The following is a 24263-nucleotide window of genomic DNA, read 5'->3' on the forward strand; positions in this document are numbered from 1 at the left end:
AGGCACAAATGAGTTGAAGGAAGAAGGGAGAAAAAGCAATATTAAAAAGTAGATGAGATAGAAAGAATAAAGAGGAAGCGCTGCAGCATGGGCGGCACATTATGAGCAGATCAAGAAATAGAAAGTTATTACTTAGTTGAAAGTGCTTCTGGCTTGTTTCGCCTCTCACTTCACACTGATGACACCCAAAGTGAAATAACCCTCCCTTGTTATGAGGCTGAATGGAGCCGATTGGAGCTGAGTGTGTTAGTGTTTAGCAGACATGGATGCCGAAGTAGATGGGTCATCAGGTCCAGATGGGAACAGATCTCTTACACAACGCAACAGGCATGACCACTGCCGATCGATGGAGGCTTTACTCATTTACTGCCGCCTCCAGCCGAGTTGAACTGAACTGTGCTGGCTTCACATTATTACAACATGCTGTACAGAGAATGAGAAAATGGAAGAAGCTGTTTCATCCAAAGGTCATTGTGGCTGGTGAGCTGCCACCAGCCCAGTAAGCAGACATTAATACTTCATATATAGAGAGGGTTTCCCCCATCGTCTGGAGCAAATAGGGTTTCTGTGCATTGCTCGGCAAGTCAATTATAATAAGTGAAAGCAGAGCATTTTTCTGCAAACACGTCCATGTTTCTCAAATCTTAATGCTACTGCTGTTCCATTACTGTTTACTGCATCTGGAAGTAAATACAGTAGATCAACATTTGGCATGAGCTTTGTCTTCATTTTAACCCTTTAATCTCTGGTCAAAAAAATAAGTGAGTAAAGTTTACTTGTCAGAGGACCTTTCACAAGGTCACAAAGTGCTTCACAAGAGTAAAATTGTTTAAAATAATACCATGGCCTTGTTCTTTTTTCTCTGTGGTTTTATTTGAGTCTGCAGTATTTTTATTTTATTTATTTTTAAGTGACCTACTGGTGATGTAAGGATGGAGCAGGTCAGAGATGTGGGCAGTCTGACCATACAGGGCTCTAACACGGCTAAAACAGGAACCTTAAAATGAATCCTGAGCTTGAGGGGGAGCCAATGTAAAGAATATAAGAGGAGCATTACGTGAGTCATCACGCTGGACTTGGTTAGCAGCCTGGTCAACAGTAATTTATCTGCCGAAAATGAAGAAATATTTGCAGCATTCAAGATGTGTGATGGATTATATATAAGAAAAATCTGCCTGTAAAAAAAATCTGTCATTAAAGCTCTTTGCTAAAACTGACATCAAATATGACTTAAAACAGCCTCTTAACTGATCAGTCATACGGGGTAAAATTTAGTGCAACAACACACATTTACTCAAAGTAACTTCAAGGCCCTGTATCCACATGTTTTTTTTCTGCTAGAAAAGTGCTGGTAGTGCCTGAATGTGTGGTAAGAGAAAAAGGTGCTGTAAGTGGGTTTGACATCATAATTGACATTAGATAGTTAGCTAACCTAATGCTACATTAACAGAAGGTTGACTACGCAGCTAACAGCAAGTTTACAACACATAGTGTGATAAAAGCACAGTACTCATCAGCAACTTTCAGTGTCTGGCCGATCTGCTCCTACAAATGGGATTTTCTTGCTCTGTCGTGATCATTTCTATCCCACATGGACAGAGCAAGTTTCTTCTAATTGGAAACAATAGAAAAAAATTGCTGGTGTTCAGAAATGATGTTCTGTTCAAACTATCCATCGCTATCCTTTGTGACTTCATAGGGGTCAAGTGTCAGCACCTGATGTGTAAGTACTTAACTATTTCCCTCATTAAAGACAGTTGGACTTAGCCTCATGCTGATGGAAACATGTTGCCCAGATTTCCATAAAAACAAACAAGGACCAGTAATAGCCAAACAACTTAATTTTGCTCATTAGGACCACAGTGATTAATATGGTACTTTATCAGCAACTTAAAGGTGTCCTCCTGGGACTGATAGGGTGCAGGGGAAAAGGATGCAGGGGTTTCCATCTTGTAAAACTGAAAAAACACAACCGTCACTTTACCCTCCTTTATTTGCTGACATTAACCACCACCAAGTTGTTGGATTTACCAAAAATAACAAGTTTTAATTCCGTTTTACTGACCATCATGACCATTTTTTTTTTCCAGGATTAAGCTTGTTTTTTCCATGAGTCCAACTGTTTTGACAATGACATAAAGTATGTGTCACATATCATTTCACTTCTATCTGTATTTGCCCACACTCTTTACCGCTGTGGCCTGAAGATGAGCTAATAGATGGACAGAGATAAGGGACGGTTACAGCGTCAGAGGGATTTGGTCTTGTTGGAACAGTTACAGTGGTGCACTCAGTCTCTTTTCTTCAGTAATGACCAATAATGAGTGTGTAACGTCTTGTGATTAAAGAGGTCATTGGGTCAGATGACATCACAAGTCTACTTCCTCAGTGATAACGAGCAGCAGGTTGAGGTCAGAGTATGCAGGATGTGATGTTGTGAACATCTGCAATATTTGAATCTCACTGTATGGAAATTCTAATTTAATTTGCTGGATTCAGATAAAACATTTGATTCTAATCTTTTTTTCCCTCTGTGTCTCTCTCAGATGCTGAACCACCATGGATTCAGTGCCCCAGGAACATTGTTGCAGAAACGGATGAGCGGCGCGGCACCGCTAACGTTAGCTGGAATGTCCCGACTGCCACCGACAACTCTAAAGAAGAGGTTTGATACTTTATTTTGTTAAGTATGTGTACAAAGTATATAGCACTGGGAATTATAGTGGTCACATTACCAGAATTTTAAACTTTGATACTGTACTAGTGAAAAAACCTGATACTTCATATCTCTTGCGATACCAAGACAAAAAGAGGAAAAAAGTCCTGTGCACATAAAATAGGATACAGCACAGATTTTTACACATTTACACACACATTTTTAGGGATGGGACTATTGATTATTTCAATGAATACTCTTTAATCCACAACAGATGGCATGGGAAAAAAAACCAAACAGTCTGATTAAACAGCAGGATGGCAAAACGAAACATGCATGACAAGATGTTGCTATGATGATGTTGTATTCTTTACAAAAAATGGAATAAAACATATTAAATAAATTGTTTTGTATCTGTTATTTTATGCAGTTATTCTGTTCTCAAGCTATCTTTACATCCGATTGTGAATTCAGTTGCAGAGGACGGCAAATTGTATGGCAATACTGTCGCTCAGTACCGTGACTGGCCACTCATCATTTTACCATTCTGCTCTTGTCCACTGAAATGATCTCCTTATATCTATACCTATCTTAGTTTACCATGTAGTTTGTTGGACTCCATGTGACTGCAGCATAACCTGGTGCTTTGCATTTAAACTGCAAAACAAAATATATCTTTTCAACCCACTTCACATATCTTGTATGTCTCATCAAGACACTACTCATTAAGTCCAGTTTTAAGTCAGTTCTTCATATTTTACCGTCTCTCCCTCCTCCAGGTGACTGTGCAGGTGAAACCAGTGTACACCCCTCCCCAGCTGTTCCCCATTGGAAAAGAGACCATCACCTACATTGCGACCGATCGCTCGGGGAACCAGGCCAACTGCTCCTTTACTGTTACTGTCATCGGTGAGTTCATCCATATGGAGACTGTATCAGTGCAAACACTATATATTGCATATGTCCCAGAGTGGGACTCATTTCAGTGAGACAGAGGAAAAGAAAAAAGGCTTTAGCTTTGTTCACACTTTAGTCCCTTTTAGATCTGAATTTGATGAGTGTTCTTATCTTCTGTAGAATTCAATCATTTTTATTCTCGAAAATGAATGACAAGTGACAGATACAAAGGTAAAAACTCTTTTATGTAGAATTATACGATTTCAGACTTTGGCACACCCTAGTGGTAGTATCCCCGGAATGGTGACATTTCCAGTTTGGAGAATTAATAGGATGAAAGCCGAGCTTGTCTCATTGTCTCAGTGTACTCTCATAAAAATTATACAAAGTGGTTTTAAACACATCAAAAAAGACATTAAGACGTCTCATCTCACTGAAGCGAGGCGTCTCCCCAATAACAGTGATGTCAGCTTTTTGGCTTTCTATTTATTGTTTTGTCTTCTTCTTCACCCTGCTGATGCTGGCTCAAGTACACACAGCTGAGCTGCTTTGCATGAAGTATGTTTAAGATCTCTGGTATGATTTAATGGTAGCACTCGCAGATGAAGGAATAAGCCAACCAGAGACTGTCCTAAAATCACAGTAAACAGCAGTTCCATTGCAACATTCAGCCAAGGAATTTCACCCATATGGTTTCTCAAGTATACGTAAAGTTAGGTGAAACTAAAAAAGTTCTGTTGGTATAGTTTGTCCACTTTGGATGGACATGAAAGGCTGGTGGATTGAGCAGCAGCAGCGAAAGATAAAATTAGCCTAACGTTATTTCTCCAACAAAGTGACAGGACACAGCGGGGTTCTGCTGAGTCTCTCCTCAAACATAAATCCCTGTTAGCTCGCTTTGTTTTATTTTTTTTTGCTGGCATCTTGGTGGTTTTTCGTTGACTGACAGCATTGCGTAAGCCTACTTCTGACTGTTCTCGTCCTGGAGGATGATAAATGATCGGACTTCAATTCTTGACTTATCCAGATCTTCAATTTCTCTGCCATTAGTTTCTCCTTTGTTTTTTATCTTCTCCTTCATCTCATCCTCCCACCCAGTAACTCAAAATTCACAAAAAATCTGATATTTTAAACAATTTGTTTGACACAATAATACTGATGTAACAGTTACTGGTGTGTGTATTTTTTAAGCATTCAAATACAAGTCACATTTAGGTTGTTGTCATACTCTCATACTCAAACTGGGTGTGTATCAGTTGGCATCTACTGTAGGTAATACACTGACTATGGATAAGTACATCATACAACCACACTTAAAAAAGCTGAACTATCCCTTTAAAGTCACTTTTCACCTTATGCACTCAGTTGCCTTTATGAGCATCAGACTGGTGGCCTCCCAATTACAACCTGGTGTGTCCGTTACTCCATCCTCCTACCACTGTGCTGCAGCTTATTTCTTTCATTCTGTGATTTAATCGAGGAGTCTGTCCACCCCCCGAGCAGGTGCCAAATGGGGTTATAGTGCAGGGAGTGAAAAACGGGGGTGTCCCATGTCAACCGCTCGATAATCACAGCAGTCAGGGGGGAAAAACCTCAAGCATGGTAGCCGTGAACATTTCCATATGTTATTATGGTGGTGGAACGTTGCGGTTTTTTATTAGAGACATGTGTTTAACTCGTGCCCTCTGACACTCTGCACTGCTGCATCGAAAAAGTCAGATCACAGCGCAGCACTCTGCTCCCAACTGTGGTTCTCTAATATCGCCATAATCCATTCCAGTCTCACTAAAAAACTCTGCTATTCATATGTGTAACGTTCACAAATGTGCCGTTTTTGTTGAGTGTGTTCTCCATCTGGTCATGAGGAATTACCCCTACTGCTAACAACCTTATATTCCTTTCCAAAGGTGGGAAGTAACAAAGTACTAATACATTACTGTACTTAAGTATTTTCAGCTTTCAGGTATCTGTACTTAACTTGAGTTTTTACTTCCTACATTTGAACACAAATATCTGTGCTTCAGAACAGGCTTGTAAATTTAGTTTTAATGCATTCGAGTAGAAATGTTGATTATTTTTATTTTACATTATTACGTGCCAGCTTGCCAACTTCACGACAGATTACGACCTAAATGGATGGAATAATAACATGTAGAACAGACAGTTCCTTGGTGTGTCCATCAGTGCATATCACGCACAACAGACGTAACAAGATGAAAATGATTCAACAAAACAGAAAATGATGTAATAAGACAAAAAGATGTAATAATGTACAGACACAGCTGTGTAGAAACAGCTGGTAGAAATGCCCTTCAGAGAGCTACTTCTATACATTGAGTTAATTTCCGACCTCGTAGTTTTGCACTTTACTTGAGTAAAGAAGTTGAATCAGCACTTCTACTTTTTTAGACAATAATTTGTACTTTTACTTGAGTAAGGACTTGTAAGTGTACTGATGCCACCTCTGTCCCTTTCTAGATACGGAGCCCCCAGTGATTGACAGGTGCAGGTCACCGCCCACCGTCCAGGCCACAGACACGGAGACGGCAGTCGTTTGGGAGGTGCCACAGTTTTCCGACAACTCAGGTATGTCTGGTCGCCTTTCTCGCAGACGGCAGCTCTGTCGATGGTTTATTCTTTTGCTCCTCTGTTCCACTCCGCTCCACCCTCTTCCTCCACTGATGATGGTTAAACAGGATCTTTTCCGTTGGGTGACTGGAAAAAGGGGATCAGGAGAGGGCTTTATGTGTTTGTGTGTGTATGAGACACTGGACATATGGTCCAATGGTGAGAGAATGGATTGTAATTGTGTGCATGAATGCCTCATTTGTGTGTCTGTGTTTAAAGGAGTGATAGAGAGAGAATTGGACTTGTGGACAGATGAAGTTGTCTCAGTGTCTGTTAATGTAATTACTGTTCAAGCAGACAGAGGCAGCAGAGAAGCAGGTGTTTTTGCTATATAAAAAAATCCTCTTTTGTGAGAATTTGCACTCATTCCATCTGTTTTTCACGCACTCACTTGTATAAATATGTGAGCACACACAGTGCCTGACTCATACAGGAGTTACATGTTTTTGAATTGTCAAATCATAATTTTTGTTTCCCAATCAGAGTGACCGCAGTGGGTATTAATCACTGTCTCAGCAAAGTTGACACTCTAGTATTACACACACAGGAAAACTATTCATCTAGTTCCTCAGCTGACCCAGCAGAGGTTCAGCCAACAGCAAAATAGCGCCACTGCAGTGCATTACAAGCAACAGCAAAATGGACTTTTGTATCAAAAGTAAGTCTTCATATGACAAGTTGCGAATGAGCCATTTTCAATGTTTTTTTAATTATTATTGTTAATTATTAAGAAACCACATGATGCTGAGTTTCTTATTAGCTATCCATTAGCGTATCTTTTAGCTATTTAAGCTTAATCAAGCTTTACAATCACACTGAATTGCTGTTTAATTTCACTTTATTCATTCTATTTGAATCACTGAAGACATAGGAGATGACGGTGACACCAGGCTAAAAAAAAGACAGTTCAGAACTACAAATAAGAGCTATTATTTTGTTAAAAGTCACTGTCATGATATGAAGAATGCATGGTGTGTACATGTGTGTGAGAGAGAGAAAAAGAGGGAGAAAGAACAAGAGCAATTAACAACAAAGAACACATTTGGAACAATTTGTCTGTTTATTTAATAGCCCAAATCTAAGGCAGGTGAGCAGGTAGGCAATGCACAATTCATTTACAGAACCTTGTAACTCTCTTAAATCACCTAATGATGCACTGACTTGTTTGTAGAACCGCTCTGCTACACAAAGCCCAAACACCTATAAAAACTTCAGCATGGAAATGCAATCAAAAACAGAAAGGACAGCTATTGTCATTTTCTGATGTAACTATATTAAAATCACCACATAAAATTAGATTGAAGCCGACTGTAAGGAGTTCTCCAAGTCTGTTAAATAACTGAGATTTCTTTCTGGCTTCAGGTGCAGTATGTACATGAATTATGTGGTATTGTTCAACCTGATAAAAACAATTTAACATTAAAAGCCTACCTGGAATTATTTCTCTTTTTCTAATTATAATAACATCTTGAGATTTAATTTTGTATTTCTCCTGCCAGCACCATTACCACATTTTGTTTGAATGAAAGAGGGAGAGCTTGCTTGGCTTGTTACAGAGCGTGTCTGGATGATGTAAATCCACCTTTACATCAGTCCCAGTTGAGAGCGGGTACTGTGATTGGTTTCCTTCTGTGGGGAACACAGCGTGTGGCCAATTGCATTTTAAAAAAGAAAAAACAGCAACAGCTGACTTCAAAGCTGTGCTTAGCCTAAAAATAACAAGTAACAACAACCTTCATAGAAATGTAGTGGAGTTAAAAGTATAGCATCTGTCCTTGAAATGTAGTGGAGTGAAAGTCAGAAGTTTTCAGATACTCAAAAAAATGTACTTAAGTACAGTACTCAAGTAAATGTACTTTGTTACTGTCCATCACTGGCAGGATCCAGGTCACGCAGGAACATCAACTTTCGTAGATCGACAAACCAGGGACGTGGAACACACAGGATGTGAGAGAAATGTAGGAAAATAAAAGGGGGGAAAGGAGACAGGGATGTGGTCGCGATATATTCAGCACCTCAACACTTACAGAGACATATACTAGGTACAGTGTGTAGTTACTTTACACCTCTGTACATTTGCCTTTAAATGTAGACCACTAATACCTGACTCAGATATTTCCAGCCCACATTGAAGATACCTGTACAAACTCCCCCCCAGATGGCTTCCTTACACTATAGTTTTTTTTTGACTACTTAGTCATTTTATGTTTACACAAATCTGTATTTATACTAAATAATGAGACAAATTCAAATAAAGCAGATGCAGTAAGATCTTTTTAAGCCAGACCTCTCTCCTCAGCGCTCAGTGCTGTGGAGAGTGGTGTGGCTCCACACATGTACATTGTGCTGTAGGGCGAAAAACGTCCTGCCTTGTTTTTCTTTAAACCAATCACAAAAGTGTTGGGTGGCACTAAGCCCAGGATGCAGCAAGAGTCCAGCTACAAAATAGTGTCAAGGGGGAACCTGGTTTGGTGAAAAATTTGCACATTGGCAGGCGAGCTCTGGCATTAAGAAGACAACATCACTACAAAAGAAAAGCTAACAGCTGTTAGCTTGTTTATGTTTGGACCATTAGGTAGGTTGCAACCTGAAGGTTCTTGTTGTTTTCCAGGGACTTTGAAATAGCAGATGCTGCTCAGAGCAAACACTCAATGGCAGAACTTATGCCAGTAGTGTGCATCTGGTGAGTCAGACTATGCATCTTGTGTTTGACTGTTGACTTTTGCCAACTGAATATCTAAAACAAAACTGTTAAACCAGTTAAAGTGTTAATATATGAGCACGATGTCCTCTTAGAAAGTCCTTAATTGCAGTGAAATAAATTTGGACCACATAACAATCACTTTTATTCAGTGCACCTTAGCTCAGAGAAAAAAAAAAACTGGCACTAATTTTCTTGTTCCATTGCAGTTCAGCAGGTCACAAGACACACACAAGCTTCTGTGAGGATTTAATACGCAGCCCGTTAGTCTCTGTTTTCAGCCGAGGCCACCCTGCTACGTTCACTACGTTGATGCTTAGCAATTCAGGCCAACCCAGCTATAAAGCAGTGCATCAAGGCCGCTCTGCCAAATAGACTAAATATCGTAGAGCTGGCTGGTTTTCTCCTGGCGCTCGAGCTGTACCCAAACAGCCGTGGTGACAGACAACAAACCAGACTTCTCCAGAGTTCCAGCCCACAGCCAGGCCCATGTAATTCACTGGCTCTGGCTCCACACACACACACACACTCTCTCACACAGCTCACATATATACATTTGTGTGTGTACAGAAATGTAGGCAGGCATGGATGGTCAATTAAACACAAGCCTCAAACTTCTCAAATGTCTCACTCCTTAGAACCAGCATGCTCGTTCCCCACCTGTGTGCAGAGGTGCACCCCCATCAAACACACACTCGCCTCACACACTCACACACACACACACGCTGTAATAACAGGCTGCTGCGGCTGCTTCGGGCCGCACGACGTCAGCCCAGCACTGCTTCGACGTCAGTGTTTTGTTTTTCCAGGCCCACACCCTGATGCCAGCGCTATATATAGTCACGACTCTGCAGACACACACACACATAAACACACGCACAAACACACACACATGGGCTATATATATAACAGGAGACACCAGACTCCAGTAGGCCAGACGTGTGTCAGCCCCGTTAGAATGACTGTTAATGGAGGAGTGAAATCAAAGGTCAGTCACTCAGTTTTCCCACCTTTTCCTTTTGTTTTTTAATCTCGTCTCTCACACTTGGACTGCAGATGTTTTCACTTCTGCAGTCAAGAGCCACAACATCTCACACTCATACACTCCTCTCATCACCGCTGCCTCTCCCAAGCCTCCATCCATCACTCTCTTCACATTCAGCTTTTTTTAAAGCAACCAGACTATAACAATTTTCCCTCTCCAGTCCCAAGAGTTGTATTTTTCTGCTGCCATGTGATGCCCAGACACACCATTCCCGTGTCAACATATCCTTGTTTAACATAACTTCTATGGTTTACTAAAAATGACTCATTTAGTCCTTCAAAATGGAGTAAGGCTGATACTGCCCTCTGCAGGATAACTGCAGAAACATTTTTGACTCAAAACAATGGAAAAATAATGTGCTTTTAAGAGCAAATGTGGGTGAAATCTTCCAGGTTACAAATGCATATTTATTTTGGAAATAATTTGAGTGTTTCTTTTTATTTTAGGGATATACATCATCTGTTTTACTTTGAATAGTTGTTCACTTACACTTTGGCTTCGTCAGTATCAATGTTTCGTGTTACAATATTTGCATCAAAATGTCTTATGTGATCTGCACAGGTTACTATGTATGTATTATTATGTACACAGTGCCACTGTACACAATGTACACAATGTACACAAATGTATCTGTGAAAAAGTTAGACTAGTGTTAACAGTAATGCTGATGTGCCACCAGCCAATAAAGATAATAATGAAGTATTAAGATAAAAAAAATGTTGTAAAAACTATGAGCATTTAACATGTGTGCAATTTAATAAATGTTTGTAACCAACACTTATGTAATCTGTGTGTCTTTCTCAGGTGGTCGCCTCACAGTGACCAGTAGCCACAATCCAGGCTCTCAGTTCCCAGTCGGTGAGACTATGGTCCAGTACACAGCAACTGACGCAGCAGGAAACAGCCGCACCTGCAACCTCACCATCACTGTGCAAGGTACACCTTTAATCTGTGCAATAGCTGTAAAATAAAAAATAAATAAATAAAATAAAAATAAAATAAAATAAATAAATATAGAAATAAATATAGGACAAATAATTTTCGGGTAGTATTATCAAATATAGTGTTCCAACATGACCAAACCATGGATGTATTACATGCTATATGTGTTCCTAGGGACGACCTGTGAGCAGCCATATGCCCCAGTGAATGGACAGTTCCTCTGCTCGGAAGAGGAGGAGGGCGTTAACTGCACTCTTAGATGTAAAGAGGGCTACAGCTTCACTCAGGATGCAGTGCACAGCTACTTTTGCGCATACAACGGTGTGTGGGAGCCTCCCTACTCTCCAGACAGACCTGACTGTTCAGGTAAGTGCAACACAGGTGTTCTATTACTTCCCTTTAAATATTTAGTCAGCTGCTGTCTTGTCTGTAGTGTGCCTCACCGTGTGCATACAGGTACATCTGATTACTGCAATGTACTGTACATATATATCTGATATATATATATCTTTCCCAGAGAACCGAATAGCAAACAATGGGTTCAAGCCCTTTGAAATGCTGTTTAAAGCATCTCGTTGTGATGATATGGACCTGGTCAAGAAATTTACTGGAGAGTTTAACACCAAACTGGGAGGCATGGTGAGGATTTGCTCATACATACACACACACAGTGTTTTGCAGAAAATAAGCTCTTAAACACATGTTGCTTGTTTTCTTCTTCCTCACAGCTCCCCAACATTTGTAGCAGCGATGATGTCACCTGCAAGCTGGAAGTTATGTCACAGGGTCACTGTCTGGAGTACAACTATGACTATGAGAACGGATTTTCTATTGGTAGGATACAGAAACACCCCAATGAAATATCCCACCTGTAACTTTAAGTGAAGCATCTTATTAAATCTCATTATTCTTCTCATATCTATCAGTACCAGGAGGTTGGAGTAACAGCTGGAATCCTCAGGGTGCCCAGGACTATGCCTACTTTGAGTCAGGCTTTGCTACAGGCAATCGGCAGCTTGCCAGGCGGCAGCAAGGCAGCAACGTGCAGCCCCACCAGCGCACCAAGAGGCATCGAAAAATCACAGGACCCACCAGAGACCAAAAGATCCAGATCTTTTTCAACATCACAGGTATGTTAAATGTGATTATTATCTCCATCAGGTGTGCATGAGGGTGTGACCAGTGGGGCTGGAGCTACTGTACAGCTTAACCAACCAAGAGGAGCCTCAAATCATAAATAACAGCTAGACTGAAAGCAGGGCCTGCAGATTAATTCCTTACTCCACTAAAGTTACTTCACCACCATCTCTGCCATCTATCTGTGTGGTCATAATGCTAGTAGCTAGTAAAGACATGAAAGAAGCAGACTCTACTACAAAATCAAACATAATTTAATTTAAATCTGGTTTGTTATAAATATGTGTTAGTAGTTACTGGTTGGAATTAAATTTAGTTACTGGGGGCATTGCATCAGCTCTATGCCAAAACATTAACCTTCTGAAATGATTAAGAATTACAACTTTTGTGAGTCTCTTCAAAAATGTACATTCTTATATCTGTTATATTGTTATAAAGATAACTGTTTGCTCCTGCTTCAAAATGTTCTGTGTTTTGTTTTTTCTGCATATTTAATGTCATCAGTTGTAAGATATCAGTCCTTTAAACTTCGCCCATTCTCCCAGCAAGCATCCCTCTGCCCATATCGAGGAACGACTCGGTAGAGGTGGCCAATCAAAAGAGACTCCTGCGGACGCTGGAGCAACTGACCAATCGTCTGAAGCGAACGCTGGCCAAGCAGCCACTGTCCAGTTTCCACGTGTCCTCGGAGATGATCGTAGCTGATCCCAAATCTCTGGAAAGCAAGAAGGCCTTCCTGTCCTGCAGGCCAGGCTCAGTGCTAAAGGGAAGGATGTGTGGTGAGTAATGGAGGCCACACCCACCTGCACTCATCTAACCAATAGGGTTTACTCGCCTTCTTAACAATATAAAATACATGAAAATTTATGGGATTTTAAGAATTTAATATTGCTATAAAAGTTTTATGTTGAGCAGTAAATCCCTAATTGCGCGTGCTGTTGCAGTCCAATGTCCAGTGGGAACATACTTCTCTCTGGAACATCACGAGTGCGCCAGCTGTTGGCTGGGGTCCTACCAGGACGTGGAGGGTCAGCTGGAGTGTAAGTCCTGCCCTGAAGGAACCTCCACGGCCTACCTGCACTCCCGCAGCATCACTGAGTGCAAAGGTAAGACTCATTCACACAGTCATCCTTCATTCTGTCTGTGTCTGAATATCGCTCACGATGTGGTGATTTGTGTCTGCAGGGCAGTGTAAGCCTGGTAGTCACTCTCTGAATGGGCTGGAGATCTGCGAGTCATGCCCACTGGGTCACTTCCAGCCTGGTTTTGGCGCCAGGGAGTGTCTTGTCTGTCCTGATGAGACCTCAACTGTCACCAGAGGAGCGGTGGATAAGATGGAGTGTGGAGGTAATACAATTTGACAGTGTGGAGTGCACTCCCTTAATGTCTTATCAACTTGTTAATTTTTAAACATTAAGTTATTCTAGATGCTGCTAGGTGACAAAAACAATTATAATTCCAGCCTGTAAGCAAAAAATGAGTTTTTGGCGTTCATGTGCAATTATATCAGAAATTCCTACTTGGAAATTTCACATTACTGCCCATTAAAGTTGGATGATAAATCTGGAAAATTTTCTACCTGAAATACAAAAATAACCCCTAACCTTTAAAAACGTGGCGCTCCCAGATGTTGGACTTTTCAACCAGTAAATGCCACGTTTTTAAAAAATCTTTGGTTGGTGCTGGCTCCTCACCTGCTCCATTATATTCCTTCAACTCTTTGTTTCTTTTTCTTTTGCTCCTCTCCTCTGGTCGTCTCTGGTCTCCTCTCCTGCAGTACCCTGTTCGGCAGGTCATTTCTCCCGCACTGGTCTGGTTCCCTGTTACCCCTGTCCGAGCGATTACTACCAGCCTGAACCTGGCCGCTCCTACTGCCTCTCCTGTCCCTTTTATGGAACCACCACCGTTACGGGGGCGACAACCATACAGCATTGCTCCAGTAAGTCCTTTTCAAGTCAGACTCACATAGATACATACATTTGATATCTAGATTCACTGTGGCCAGCCGCACAGTACTCCTTAAGTTTAGATTTCCCTTAAAGTCTGAGTTAAAACCCTTAGTTCTTCTCCTTAAGGTTTCCTTAAAATGTTCAAAGAAAGAAAGTATTCAAAGTTTTCCCCTCATCTTGGTATTATAATTAAGGAGTCCCTTAATGTAAGTTAAACAGCTGCACAAAGATCTTAGCAAACAAAATAAGGAAGAAAACTGAAGGTGCCTCTGACTCCATCTTAACTGCAAAATATTTATTTTATAGGACATTGGGTTACTGTCTAAATGAGAAGGCCAGTTATGTCATCAACTGCCTTGTGTTAGTTAGCTAGTCTTAAACATTAGCTTAACTTGTCTAGTCTATATGTAACGCTTAAATAATTGGTTGTGTGATGAATCAACAATAAATAACAACTTCTATATAGAGTTTTTTTTCTTACCTTAATGGTCACATCAGCCCCTAACCCCAAAATATTTAGTTTTCTGTCATAGAGGAGTAAAGAAACGAATATTATTCACCTACGATGAGCTGAAATCAGAAAATTTGCACAGTTTTTCTTAAAAGAGAATAATTGATTATCAAAATAGCTGGCAATGAATTTAATAGTTGACAACTAATTGATTAATTGACTAATCATTGCAGGTCTAAATTCAACTAAAACTGCACGATCATAGTTTGTTCTTCACGAACAGTATGCAGATTTAACAGAGCAAAGTTCTATTTTAGCACCACTGTGCTGAGTTGGCATGTAAAATGACTTATGTTAAATTTCTACTGGCGGTGCCAAGTGAAGTCAAACTATAAGGAGCTGTTCTGTGGCAGCCACTGTGTGTGACAGCTTCTCTGCAGTTTCACAACTCGCTCCAGTTGTGTGACGTCTGATCTGTGTTGTGACAGCTCAATCCAATTGGAAAAGGAATTACTGCACGGGATCGGGGGGAAATGGAAATAATATGACTTTTATTGCTCTGCTGCAGAATGGAAATGAATAACACTGCATGCCTGAAGTGTGGGAATGAACAGTGGTTAGGACACACCGCCAGTTTTCAGTAAGAATGCAGGCTTTTGTTCAGACAGATCACAACCGTCTGTCTGCCAGTCTGGTGGCAAGGGGAAAGATCCTTGCTGTTTTTTTCCGACCTGTCTTTGCTTACATTGCCCGTATTTTCTCTGGGTGTCATTGTCAGGTTTTGGCTCCAGTTTTCTTCCCAAAGAGGAGAGTGTGACTGCAGCTCCAGAGGTAGAGGTCAGCAAGGACTACCAAGCCAGCAGTCAGGTTAGTCCTTATCTTGTCTATACATTATATTATTTCTGATACTTTGCCATCATTATGTGTCTCTAATGTCCCATGTCAAACACAAGTAGCTTCTATACAAAAGGCAAAATGGCAATTAAAAACCGTCATGATTAAAATAACTCTTAAAACCAAATGAAGTAATTCCTCCTGTTTTACAGTAGAATGAATTTCTAATTCATTTACCCGATACAGATGCTCAATATTAAACTTATAGCCAGTTTATTGTCCAGTTATCACAGCTTTTAAAACTCAAATTTTCAGCATTCCTGTTATATAATGACACCAATAATAGCAACATCATTGAAGGAAGTAACTCATTGGACAGGAATGTGGCTTGAATTAGAATTTATGAGCAGAGAGTTTAACTGTGACAGCTTGATCTGATTGGCTGTTCCTGCAGGTTTTCCACGAGTGCTTCCTGAACCCGTGTCAGAATAAGGGCACGTGTGAGGAGGTCGGGGCAGGATACGTCTGCACCTGCATGCCCGGATTCACAGGTAAACCACCAGACAGAGAATAATTTGCTAATGCAAGTAGCATAAAGGTATTACAAACTTGAAGAAGGGGGACTTACAAGTATTCAGTGGGAATAATATAATGATTAGTGGTTTTGTGCTGTGTTTCCATCAGTGTTAACATTTGTGGCAGCGAACAGCCATCTCAACCACAATTATGACAAGTATTTGAACCAGTGTCTGATATTTCTCTCTCAGGTGCCAAGTGTGAGGTTGACATAGATGAGTGTGACTCTGCTCCATGCCAGAATGGAGGCCTGTGTAGGGACGGGATGGGAGACTTCGAGTGTCAGTGCAAGCCTGGATTTTTAGGTAAGAGATGATTGAGGAAACAATTATTATTTTCTCATTCAAACAAAGATCACACTGTATCTGTACTGTATCTGTATCTCCCTTTTGTCCTTATCTCCATTTCACTTCTGACTTTTGCTCCTGTTTGTTCTCAGGCTCTCTGTGTGAGGCGGAGGTGAACGAGTGTGCCTCCAACCCCTGTCTGAATGAAGGCGTGTGTGTGGACGAGGTTAACAAGTTCGCCTGCAGTTGTGCAAGCGGCTTCACAGGTCAGATAACAGGACCAGGTTACATTTTCATTCTAGACACTAGTTTCACGGTTGATTTTCTCATCAGATGATCAACCTTATTGCATAAAATCAGAAAATTATTCATGTGGATTATTGACTTAAACCTCCTACTTCATTCTGTTCTGTCTACTATTATTATACACACTTTGTATACAGTATATACACACGCACATAATTATACAGTATACAAAAAGTCTGACCATGGCGTAGAAAAAACTGAATACTTAGCTATTGCTCTAAAAAATACAGCTGTTTTCCTTCTTGTCTTTTGACATTTCTGCAGGAGCTCGCTGTGAGCTGGAAATAAACGAGTGCCTCTCCAACCCGTGCCTGAACGGAGGTGTGTGTGAGGACCTGACGGGTGGCTACACTTGTAACTGCGCTGCTGGCTTCTCAGGGGAAAGCTGTGAAGTCAACATCGATGAATGTTACAGTGCCCCCTGTCTGAATGGAGGCTCGTGTCTGGACGCTATTAACAATTTCAGGTAATAAAAAGGATGCTGAGGGGAAGAAGCTGCTCTTTGCTATTTGTAACTCACACCAGTCCTCGTTACACTTGTCATGATGTAATGTTACTTCTAAACAAGGATGTTAATCACTGATCTCTGATGCATTTTTGTCCTGATCGATGCCCCTTTTTGTTCTGTTGTAGTGTGTACCTTTAGGTGATATTTAACTGTGTCTTCCTTCCCTCCCTCAGGTGTCAGTGTGTGGAGGGATACCGTGGCCGTCTGTGTGAGGTGGACGTGGACGAGTGTGACCCGAACCCCTGTGTGAACGGGGCCAGCTGCATGGACGGCCTGGGGTCCTACACCTGCCGCTGCCTCCCTGGGTTCAACGGAACCAGGTGTGAGACAGGTACTATAGGACAGATGACACATCACCATGGCAACGCTAGAGGGGAAGAAAGAGTGATGTAAAGGTTACAGTGTCATGATTTCTTTGAGATCATCATGCTATAGCTTCCCAGTAGTGGAACAATCAGACTGGCCAAAGAGTGTATATTTTATCATCAAAACTTTATTTTTCTGAGCCATTCTAAGAACTATTTTCCCATTTGACCTGATGTAGGTTTCTGCATGAGGACGTTGCTACATATAAACCCTGTAGGTTGAGGGAGGGGAGGGGAGGGCAAGTGGAAGTGGGAGCCAATAAGGGTAATTTAAAGAAACTGTTTTATTCAAATAAATACTTTTCTGTCCTGTCAGAAATGTCCTCTTCCTTCAACCTGGACTTTGAGGTGTCTGGTATCCATGGTTACGTGATGATGGATGGAGTGATGCCAGCACTGACAGAAATCACCTGCACCTTTTGGATGAAGTCATCGGACACAACCAATTATGGCACGCCTGTGTCCTACGCTGTGGAGGGCAGTGACAACGCGTTTCTTCTCATAGACTACAACGGGTCAGTGATACACTGAAGAGAATATAAATGCACAAACATACATAAACATTTAAGAGAGTGTGTGAAATAATTCTTCTGCTTCTTTACCTCTGTATTAAACCTTGTCTAAACATCTCTCCTTCTCCCTCCTTTCAGGTGGGTGCTGTATGTGAACGGTAAGGAGCGAATCACTGACTGTCCTGCAGTGAACACGGGTCTGTGGTACCACATTGGGGTGTCCTGGAGGAGCTGGGACGGGGACTGGAGAATCTACATCAACGGGAAGCCCTCAGATGGAGGCAAAGGCCTGTCAGTCGGCACCACTATCCCAGGTGTAGTGCTATCCTCGACCTGCTCACCTTTCTGCCATCACAAAAACATACTAGATATCTTTGTTTCAGTGTATAGATTCCCGTATTCTTTTATTTAAGCACAGTAACGCAGTGGAGAAGGAGAATAGTTTCTCTGTGAGTTTTGGTTAACCTCTGACCTTTAACATGTGTCCTGCAGGTGGTGGAGCGCTGGTTTTAGGTCAGGACCAGGATCAGAGGGGCGACGGCTTCAACCCTGTCGAATCTTTTGTCGGCTCCATCAGTCAGCTCAACATTTGGGATCGGGTTCTCACACCTCAACAGGTAAATGTGATAACAGCCTCGCCAAATTTGAATCCATATCTTTAAAACCATAGTTGTGCCATCTGACCTTCCCCTCTTCTCTGCTACAGATCAAGGTCCTGGCCAGCAGCTGTCCAGCCTCCCATGTGACCCACAGAGGGAACGTCCTCGCCTGGCCAGACTTCCTCAGCGGGGTGGTGGGCCGAGTCAAAGTGAACCTCAACAGCATTTTCTGTGCAGGTAAAAGAAGCTTCATGAATATCAATCATATGTTACCTGAAACACATAAACTTGAAGCTCATTTCCGACATTTATGTGCACCGTTTTTGGGATAAACTCTTTCCGTTAGTAATCCTTAAGAGAATACTTATCTCTATGCAGCTCTTGGCCTTTCTATTTACAGCTCCTAACCACAACCTCCTCAACTTTGTGCAGATGCCCACATTTGTGACTGACATTACTGGCTTTCAGAGACTGTAACTGGCTCTGTTTTAAAGTTACAGTGAATATATTTTATCACATGGTATGAAAGTAGGTGACTGAATGAATCCATTGGTTCCAACTATGTCTTAGTAGTTTTTTTTTTTTTCTAGGGCAATCCCCAGAACAGAAGGGTTCCCTATCCAGTCACTGAAAAATGCAGTTCTAACACAAAGTTTTTGATAACAAATTACAGCATGAATTTGTCTATATTGTTTCTCAGGGTCTTGGTGTCTTAATGTGGTATTATTGAACAATTTATGACTATTTTTGTCAGTTCTGGAGTGGTTAAATTTTGCACCAAATCTCTGTTATAAATGGTACAAATGGTACAACAACTTATGAAACATGACAGAGCATGGGAATGGCCATCATAATACACTAAGCCCCTATACATTCTAAACTTTATTACTATAAAACTTGAGATTCAGTGTTGTGCTGCATGTCAAATGAATTTTCAGCTTCACAGTTTTCAGGTGATGTATACCACGCCTATATACTGTTGAGCTGTTATCAGAGGTTGTTTTCAGGTTAAGTCACAGTCGCTCTGTCTCAAACACTGAAAACCATTCCTGTTCTCTCCAGATTGCCCCAAGCTGGAGAATGCAGTGCCTCACCTGCACACCTCCACCGTGGAGGTGAGCCCTGGCGCTCAAGTCCAGCTGTCCTGTGATCCCGGCTTCTACCTGTTGGGGGAGCCAGTGCTGCAGTGTCAAAATAAAGGAGAATGGAGCCACCCTCTGCCCAGCTGTGAACGTAAGGCGGAGACACAAATTGCTCCATGATTTGCATAGGAAATGAGTCATACAAATATCTTAACATGTGTTTTTTCACCTGTCTTGGCTGATTTGATAACATTTGATCACATGAGTACATTTCTGTGGTGATGGGAAATTCTAAGATATCTTGTAATTTGAACGTTCCTAAGCATGAAAACATAATCAAAACATTGTACTGCTCTCAGGCTTTAGTACATGTGAATATTAACCCAAATGGATGTTTCATCTTTACATACAAAAATCCTAAGTGATAACTTTAGATGGTGGAAACATTTGAATGATCCAGCTTTCAAAAACCTGTGAAGTAAAATTGTTCTGCAGTGAAGAATTGAAAAGAGAAAAATTGCACAATAGTCTGGACTGTACATCTCACATACTAATAAAATTATACAGCTATATGTAGAGAGTTAGCAGGAGTGAGAACCTCTGTCCTCTGGTTGTGTTACAGGAGTGTCCTGTGGGCCTCCTCGTCCTCTGGAGAATGGCTTGTTTCAGGGGACGGACTTCCATGCTGGCAGCTCTGTGGTCTATCAGTGTAACGATGGATTTTACCTGCTGGGAGACACCAAAGTGCACTGCACCAACAGTGGAAAGTGGGGAGGAAATCCACCAGCCTGTCTCGGTACTTCATTAGATAACTTTGTTTATTTAAATTTGTGATATATCGGAAAGAAAAAGAACTGTGTTATGTATTTGAGTGCATTTTGTCCATCTGTGTGTTCAGATGTGGATGAGTGTGCGCTGGGATCTGACTGTGATGAACACGCCAGTTGTCAGAACACAGAGGGCTCCTACACCTGCACCTGTATCCACCCGTACAGTGGAAATGGCAAAAACTGCACAGGTAACAAGGCGATGAAATAATGAATGATAATGAACTCTTTTATCTGTCCATATAAACATGTCCGTGTTTGTGTTCCTCCCAGAACCAGTGAAATGTGAGAACCCCGGGGCTCCAGAATTTGGACACAGAGAAGGCAGCAACTTTCTGATGGGTGCTGAGGTTGTTTTCGGCTGCGAGAACGGCTACGAACTGGTCGGCTCGTCTCGCCTGTATTGCCTAGAGACAGGAAGCTGGGACAATGCAGTACCGTACTGTAGAGGTGAGTGAGGTCTATAGTGGTTGTGTCATACCATCACAGTACAACAGCTCTGAAAGGTCTTGCAGGCATTTAAAATTATATTTACAGTTTTTCACAGAAGCTGAATAGTTTTTACATATATCTAAACAAAAGGAAAAACAGAGAGCAAACCAAAACACACACAAAAAACAGATGCAAGAAAAAGAGAACATCAACCACAACAGCAAAAAAACCCAGAGTCATTGATTGACGAGTTGCTGGTATATATACTGTCTATTAGCTGTGATGTGTCAACTGGGACAGAGTTTATGTGTGTGTGCACAAAGTTTGTGTATCAATTATCCTCTGAAAATGGTGATAACAGCATATCGTCCACACATTGGATGAAAGGCTGCCACATTGTATAGAATTTGGATGTATACCCCTTTTTAATGTGTAAGGCTGTGCCCAACTCAGAATTTTATAAGTCAAATCAGATTTGGCTGTTCACTATGAATATTCAGCTCTTCATTCCTTTTATCTAACTCAGACTATTAAGCAATGCTTTATTGAATTGCCAGGGTGACAACAGCGTTCACATAACATAGTAAACAAACCAAATTAAAGCCTGGGCTTTACTCCCAAAGAGACGCCCTTCGATGGATGCCCCTTCCCGAGCAACGGATGTTAATAGAACTATACAAATGGTTTATAAAGCATGTAGAAACTTTATTTGAATGTTTCTTTGCAGTAAAATAACCATTATCTGAAGTTTAGAGGGACAGTTCACCCCATAATTAAAAATATATAATTTTCCCCTGGACTGCTGTGCCTTTTATCCATCTAGATATTTTTTGGTGTGAGTTGCAGAGTTTTGGAGATCTCGGATGTAGAGATGCTTGCCTTCTCTCCACTATAATGGGACTAAATAGCACTCAGCTTGTGGTGCTTGAAGAATTAAAAGAATAATACATTTGAAAAATTTAAAACCAGTGACTCTTTCCAAAAAACATGATGAGGCCAAACTCCAATAAGTTGTTGAGTTTCACTTTCTGTATGTGTTTATTATCATTAGCTGTTGTTTTTTTTTGTTTTTCAGTATAACAGATGAATCACTTTTATAAGATCTTGTAAGAACAACCTACCAAACCTCCTGCTGTATTTAAAACTTTATTTCTGTAAGCTCCTACCACAAGAGGGGACCATTTCTCTTCCTTGAGAAAATGACAGGAAAAGTGACTGTAACCAGAGTGGAACAAGGATGACGCTGTTGATATTGGCTTTTTTCCCCACCGTCAAAAATGACCAAAAATAACAATGAATTCATCCCACTAAAATGTGTTGTCTGTGTAGCCTCAGACAGCTTGTTCCTTGGTACAAGAAGTCATCCAAAAAAAATCAAAACACATCAATGAGCCACAATGTTGTACTGTGTGGAATGTTGTTTCATTTTCATGAACATGACCAACCACATGTAGACCAACCTGCTGCTGTAAATACTACAAGGATCTGGAAATCTGTGGCTGAAATAGTCCCCTGAACACTATTTACAAATGTTTGAGTTATGTTTACTAAAAAAGTTATGTTTTGGGAATATACTGAGCCTTTTTAAAAAGAAAACTTCATTTTCGTGACCTGTTTTAAAGACTTATGCCTTAATTGTCTCTGTAGTAGTCAAATTAACTTGGAGCTGAGTGCCACACACAGGTCAGGGATGTCCGTCTTTTTATCAGATTTGAGAGAACTACAGAATATTTACAGTGCATGTGTGGGAGTAAGATTCAGTAGTTGTCTTGATATGAATTTCCTCCAGTATCTTGTGTCAAACAGGTCTCACTCTGCAGATAGCACGTAGCAGGAGTAATAGTGGTCTTGGTGGTCACGTAGCTCTTCGCTTTTTAAGGAAATAGGACAGCTGATGTGTGATTTGGTGTGACCACAATATCACGTACGGGGGAAATACATTTCAACTCAACATTGCATTCACAGTGCTCACATTTTTTATAAATAATCACGCATTTCACCAAAAGGGTTTTATTTTCTCTAAATAGAGAAGCAGTTTCATAGTGGCTTCATAGACATGTAACACAAATATCATAGGTTGATGTCAGGTTAATATAACACATAAATCAGGAGCTAATTAGCAAAAACAGATGAAGAACACCATTCTGAAATTAAATACACCAAAACCAGTTCAGTTAATACATAAAAAAATAATAATTTAGGAAAAAAAAAAAAAAAAAAAGATGACTGGTCAAAACATCTCGCCAATCGACTGGTATTACTTGGTGTGCACACCCAAAAAAATCATGATTTAGGAAAATAAATAAAAACAGAGATGTCTCTTTCTGCAAATGAACATTCACACTGAAACACAGCTCAGTGGATCTCAATGGAACACAATTCATTACTCATGTGGTCATTGATCTGCTTTTTATTCTATATGATGAAGGAGTTTTAATCAAAGTGTTCGGCTACTAGAGCCAATAAGATCTGAGTGACACACAAATGAAACTATACAGATGTAATCACAGGGTTTCATTATTATGCGGATTAGAGAAGTACTGACCCACGTCACGAAACACACAGGGGCATGTGCAGAGATTTTCTGAATGCATACAGAAATACAGACAGAAATACACCTTTTACAAACACACATTATGCAATGTGTCTGAGCCACGGTGCAGTGAGGGGGTGATTATATATGCAGCTGTCTTTTTGTCTTGTGGGATGAAAAAGGCCTGACCACTGCAGCACCTCCATTGACTCTAAGCCGCATTCTTCCTCATAGAGAAAAGAGGAACTGACTCACTCAGTGGCAGCAGACTGTGCCAATCTGTTACACTCAGTCAGTGATGACTGTTGACCGTCAAACTGAAAGTGAGGTGATTACAGCTGAAAGTGAAACTCAGTGTGTCATCTGCATGATGTTCTCTCTCTCTCTTTTTTTTTTTTAAAGATATGTTTTTGGGCTTTTTTGCAAAGGAAGTGGAAATGTCCTGGGTATAGTTTGCTGCATCTTGCGGTGCTGTTATTCAGAGCCAGAGTCCTGCCCATACAGGTGGCTGACTCAAACTTCACCATACATCAGTATGATAAGAACTACCGTAAATGACAGAAACCATCTTTGAGTGTACTTTGATGTTTTAGTTTGGCCTGTGTCCCATCTCTTAACATAGAGGGGGTGGGATCAACACTGCAGCCAGCCACCAGGCGGCAATCAATGCATTATGTCTTCATGTGTTGTCCATCTTTATATGTGTATATATATGGCGGGACGGTATCTGGCTCTGAGTGATCCTAAGGAACGCTACGTTCGGAAAGGAGCTTTCTGAAGTTCAGCTCCTCCATGATAGCTTCTTTCTGACCCTGTGATTTCTGCCCACTTCCTTCTATTTGACTGGCCATAGCCATGAGAAGTGGGAGATGTCAGGGTATCTCGTCCTTGGCTGTTTTTCAATTTTGGCCCTTCTTTTTTTAATTTGTGTACTGGGAGTCCCCTATATTCATGTAAGTATGACATCTAATCACTGAAGTACCTCTTTATTCACTA

At 40.9% G+C, this 24263-nt stretch overlaps 1 protein-coding gene across 1 annotated transcript in view; it reads left to right on the plus strand.

Annotated features, from left to right (window-relative positions):
- svep1 (sushi, von Willebrand factor type A, EGF and pentraxin domain containing 1) overlaps positions 1-24263 on the plus strand; it is a 121141-nt gene that overhangs the window by 73195 nt on the left and 23683 nt on the right. Inside the window, exons 8-33 of the mRNA XM_084711731.1 lie at positions 2547-2665; positions 3436-3565; positions 6032-6139; positions 10732-10863; positions 11044-11235; positions 11387-11508; positions 11598-11703; positions 11796-11999; positions 12552-12785; positions 12951-13112; positions 13192-13353; positions 13784-13945; positions 15185-15273; positions 15695-15791; positions 16008-16121; positions 16256-16369; positions 16674-16875; positions 17091-17248; positions 17599-17797; positions 17933-18108; positions 18287-18411; positions 18501-18630; positions 19456-19626; positions 20098-20271; positions 20374-20493; positions 20576-20752. Of these exons, the coding sequence (XP_084567857.1) occupies positions 2547-2665; positions 3436-3565; positions 6032-6139; positions 10732-10863; positions 11044-11235; positions 11387-11508; positions 11598-11703; positions 11796-11999; positions 12552-12785; positions 12951-13112; positions 13192-13353; positions 13784-13945; positions 15185-15273; positions 15695-15791; positions 16008-16121; positions 16256-16369; positions 16674-16875; positions 17091-17248; positions 17599-17797; positions 17933-18108; positions 18287-18411; positions 18501-18630; positions 19456-19626; positions 20098-20271; positions 20374-20493; positions 20576-20752 (3879 nt within the window). The remainder of the gene's footprint in view (positions 1-2546; positions 2666-3435; positions 3566-6031; positions 6140-10731; positions 10864-11043; positions 11236-11386; positions 11509-11597; positions 11704-11795; positions 12000-12551; positions 12786-12950; positions 13113-13191; positions 13354-13783; positions 13946-15184; positions 15274-15694; positions 15792-16007; positions 16122-16255; positions 16370-16673; positions 16876-17090; positions 17249-17598; positions 17798-17932; positions 18109-18286; positions 18412-18500; positions 18631-19455; positions 19627-20097; positions 20272-20373; positions 20494-20575; positions 20753-24263) is intronic.

Source organism: Lutjanus erythropterus, chromosome 23 (genome assembly GCF_056507025.1).
Source record: "Lutjanus erythropterus isolate fLutEry1 chromosome 23, fLutEry1.hap2, whole genome shotgun sequence".
Classification (NCBI taxonomy): domain Eukaryota; kingdom Metazoa; phylum Chordata; class Actinopteri; order Lutjaniformes; family Lutjanidae; genus Lutjanus; species Lutjanus erythropterus.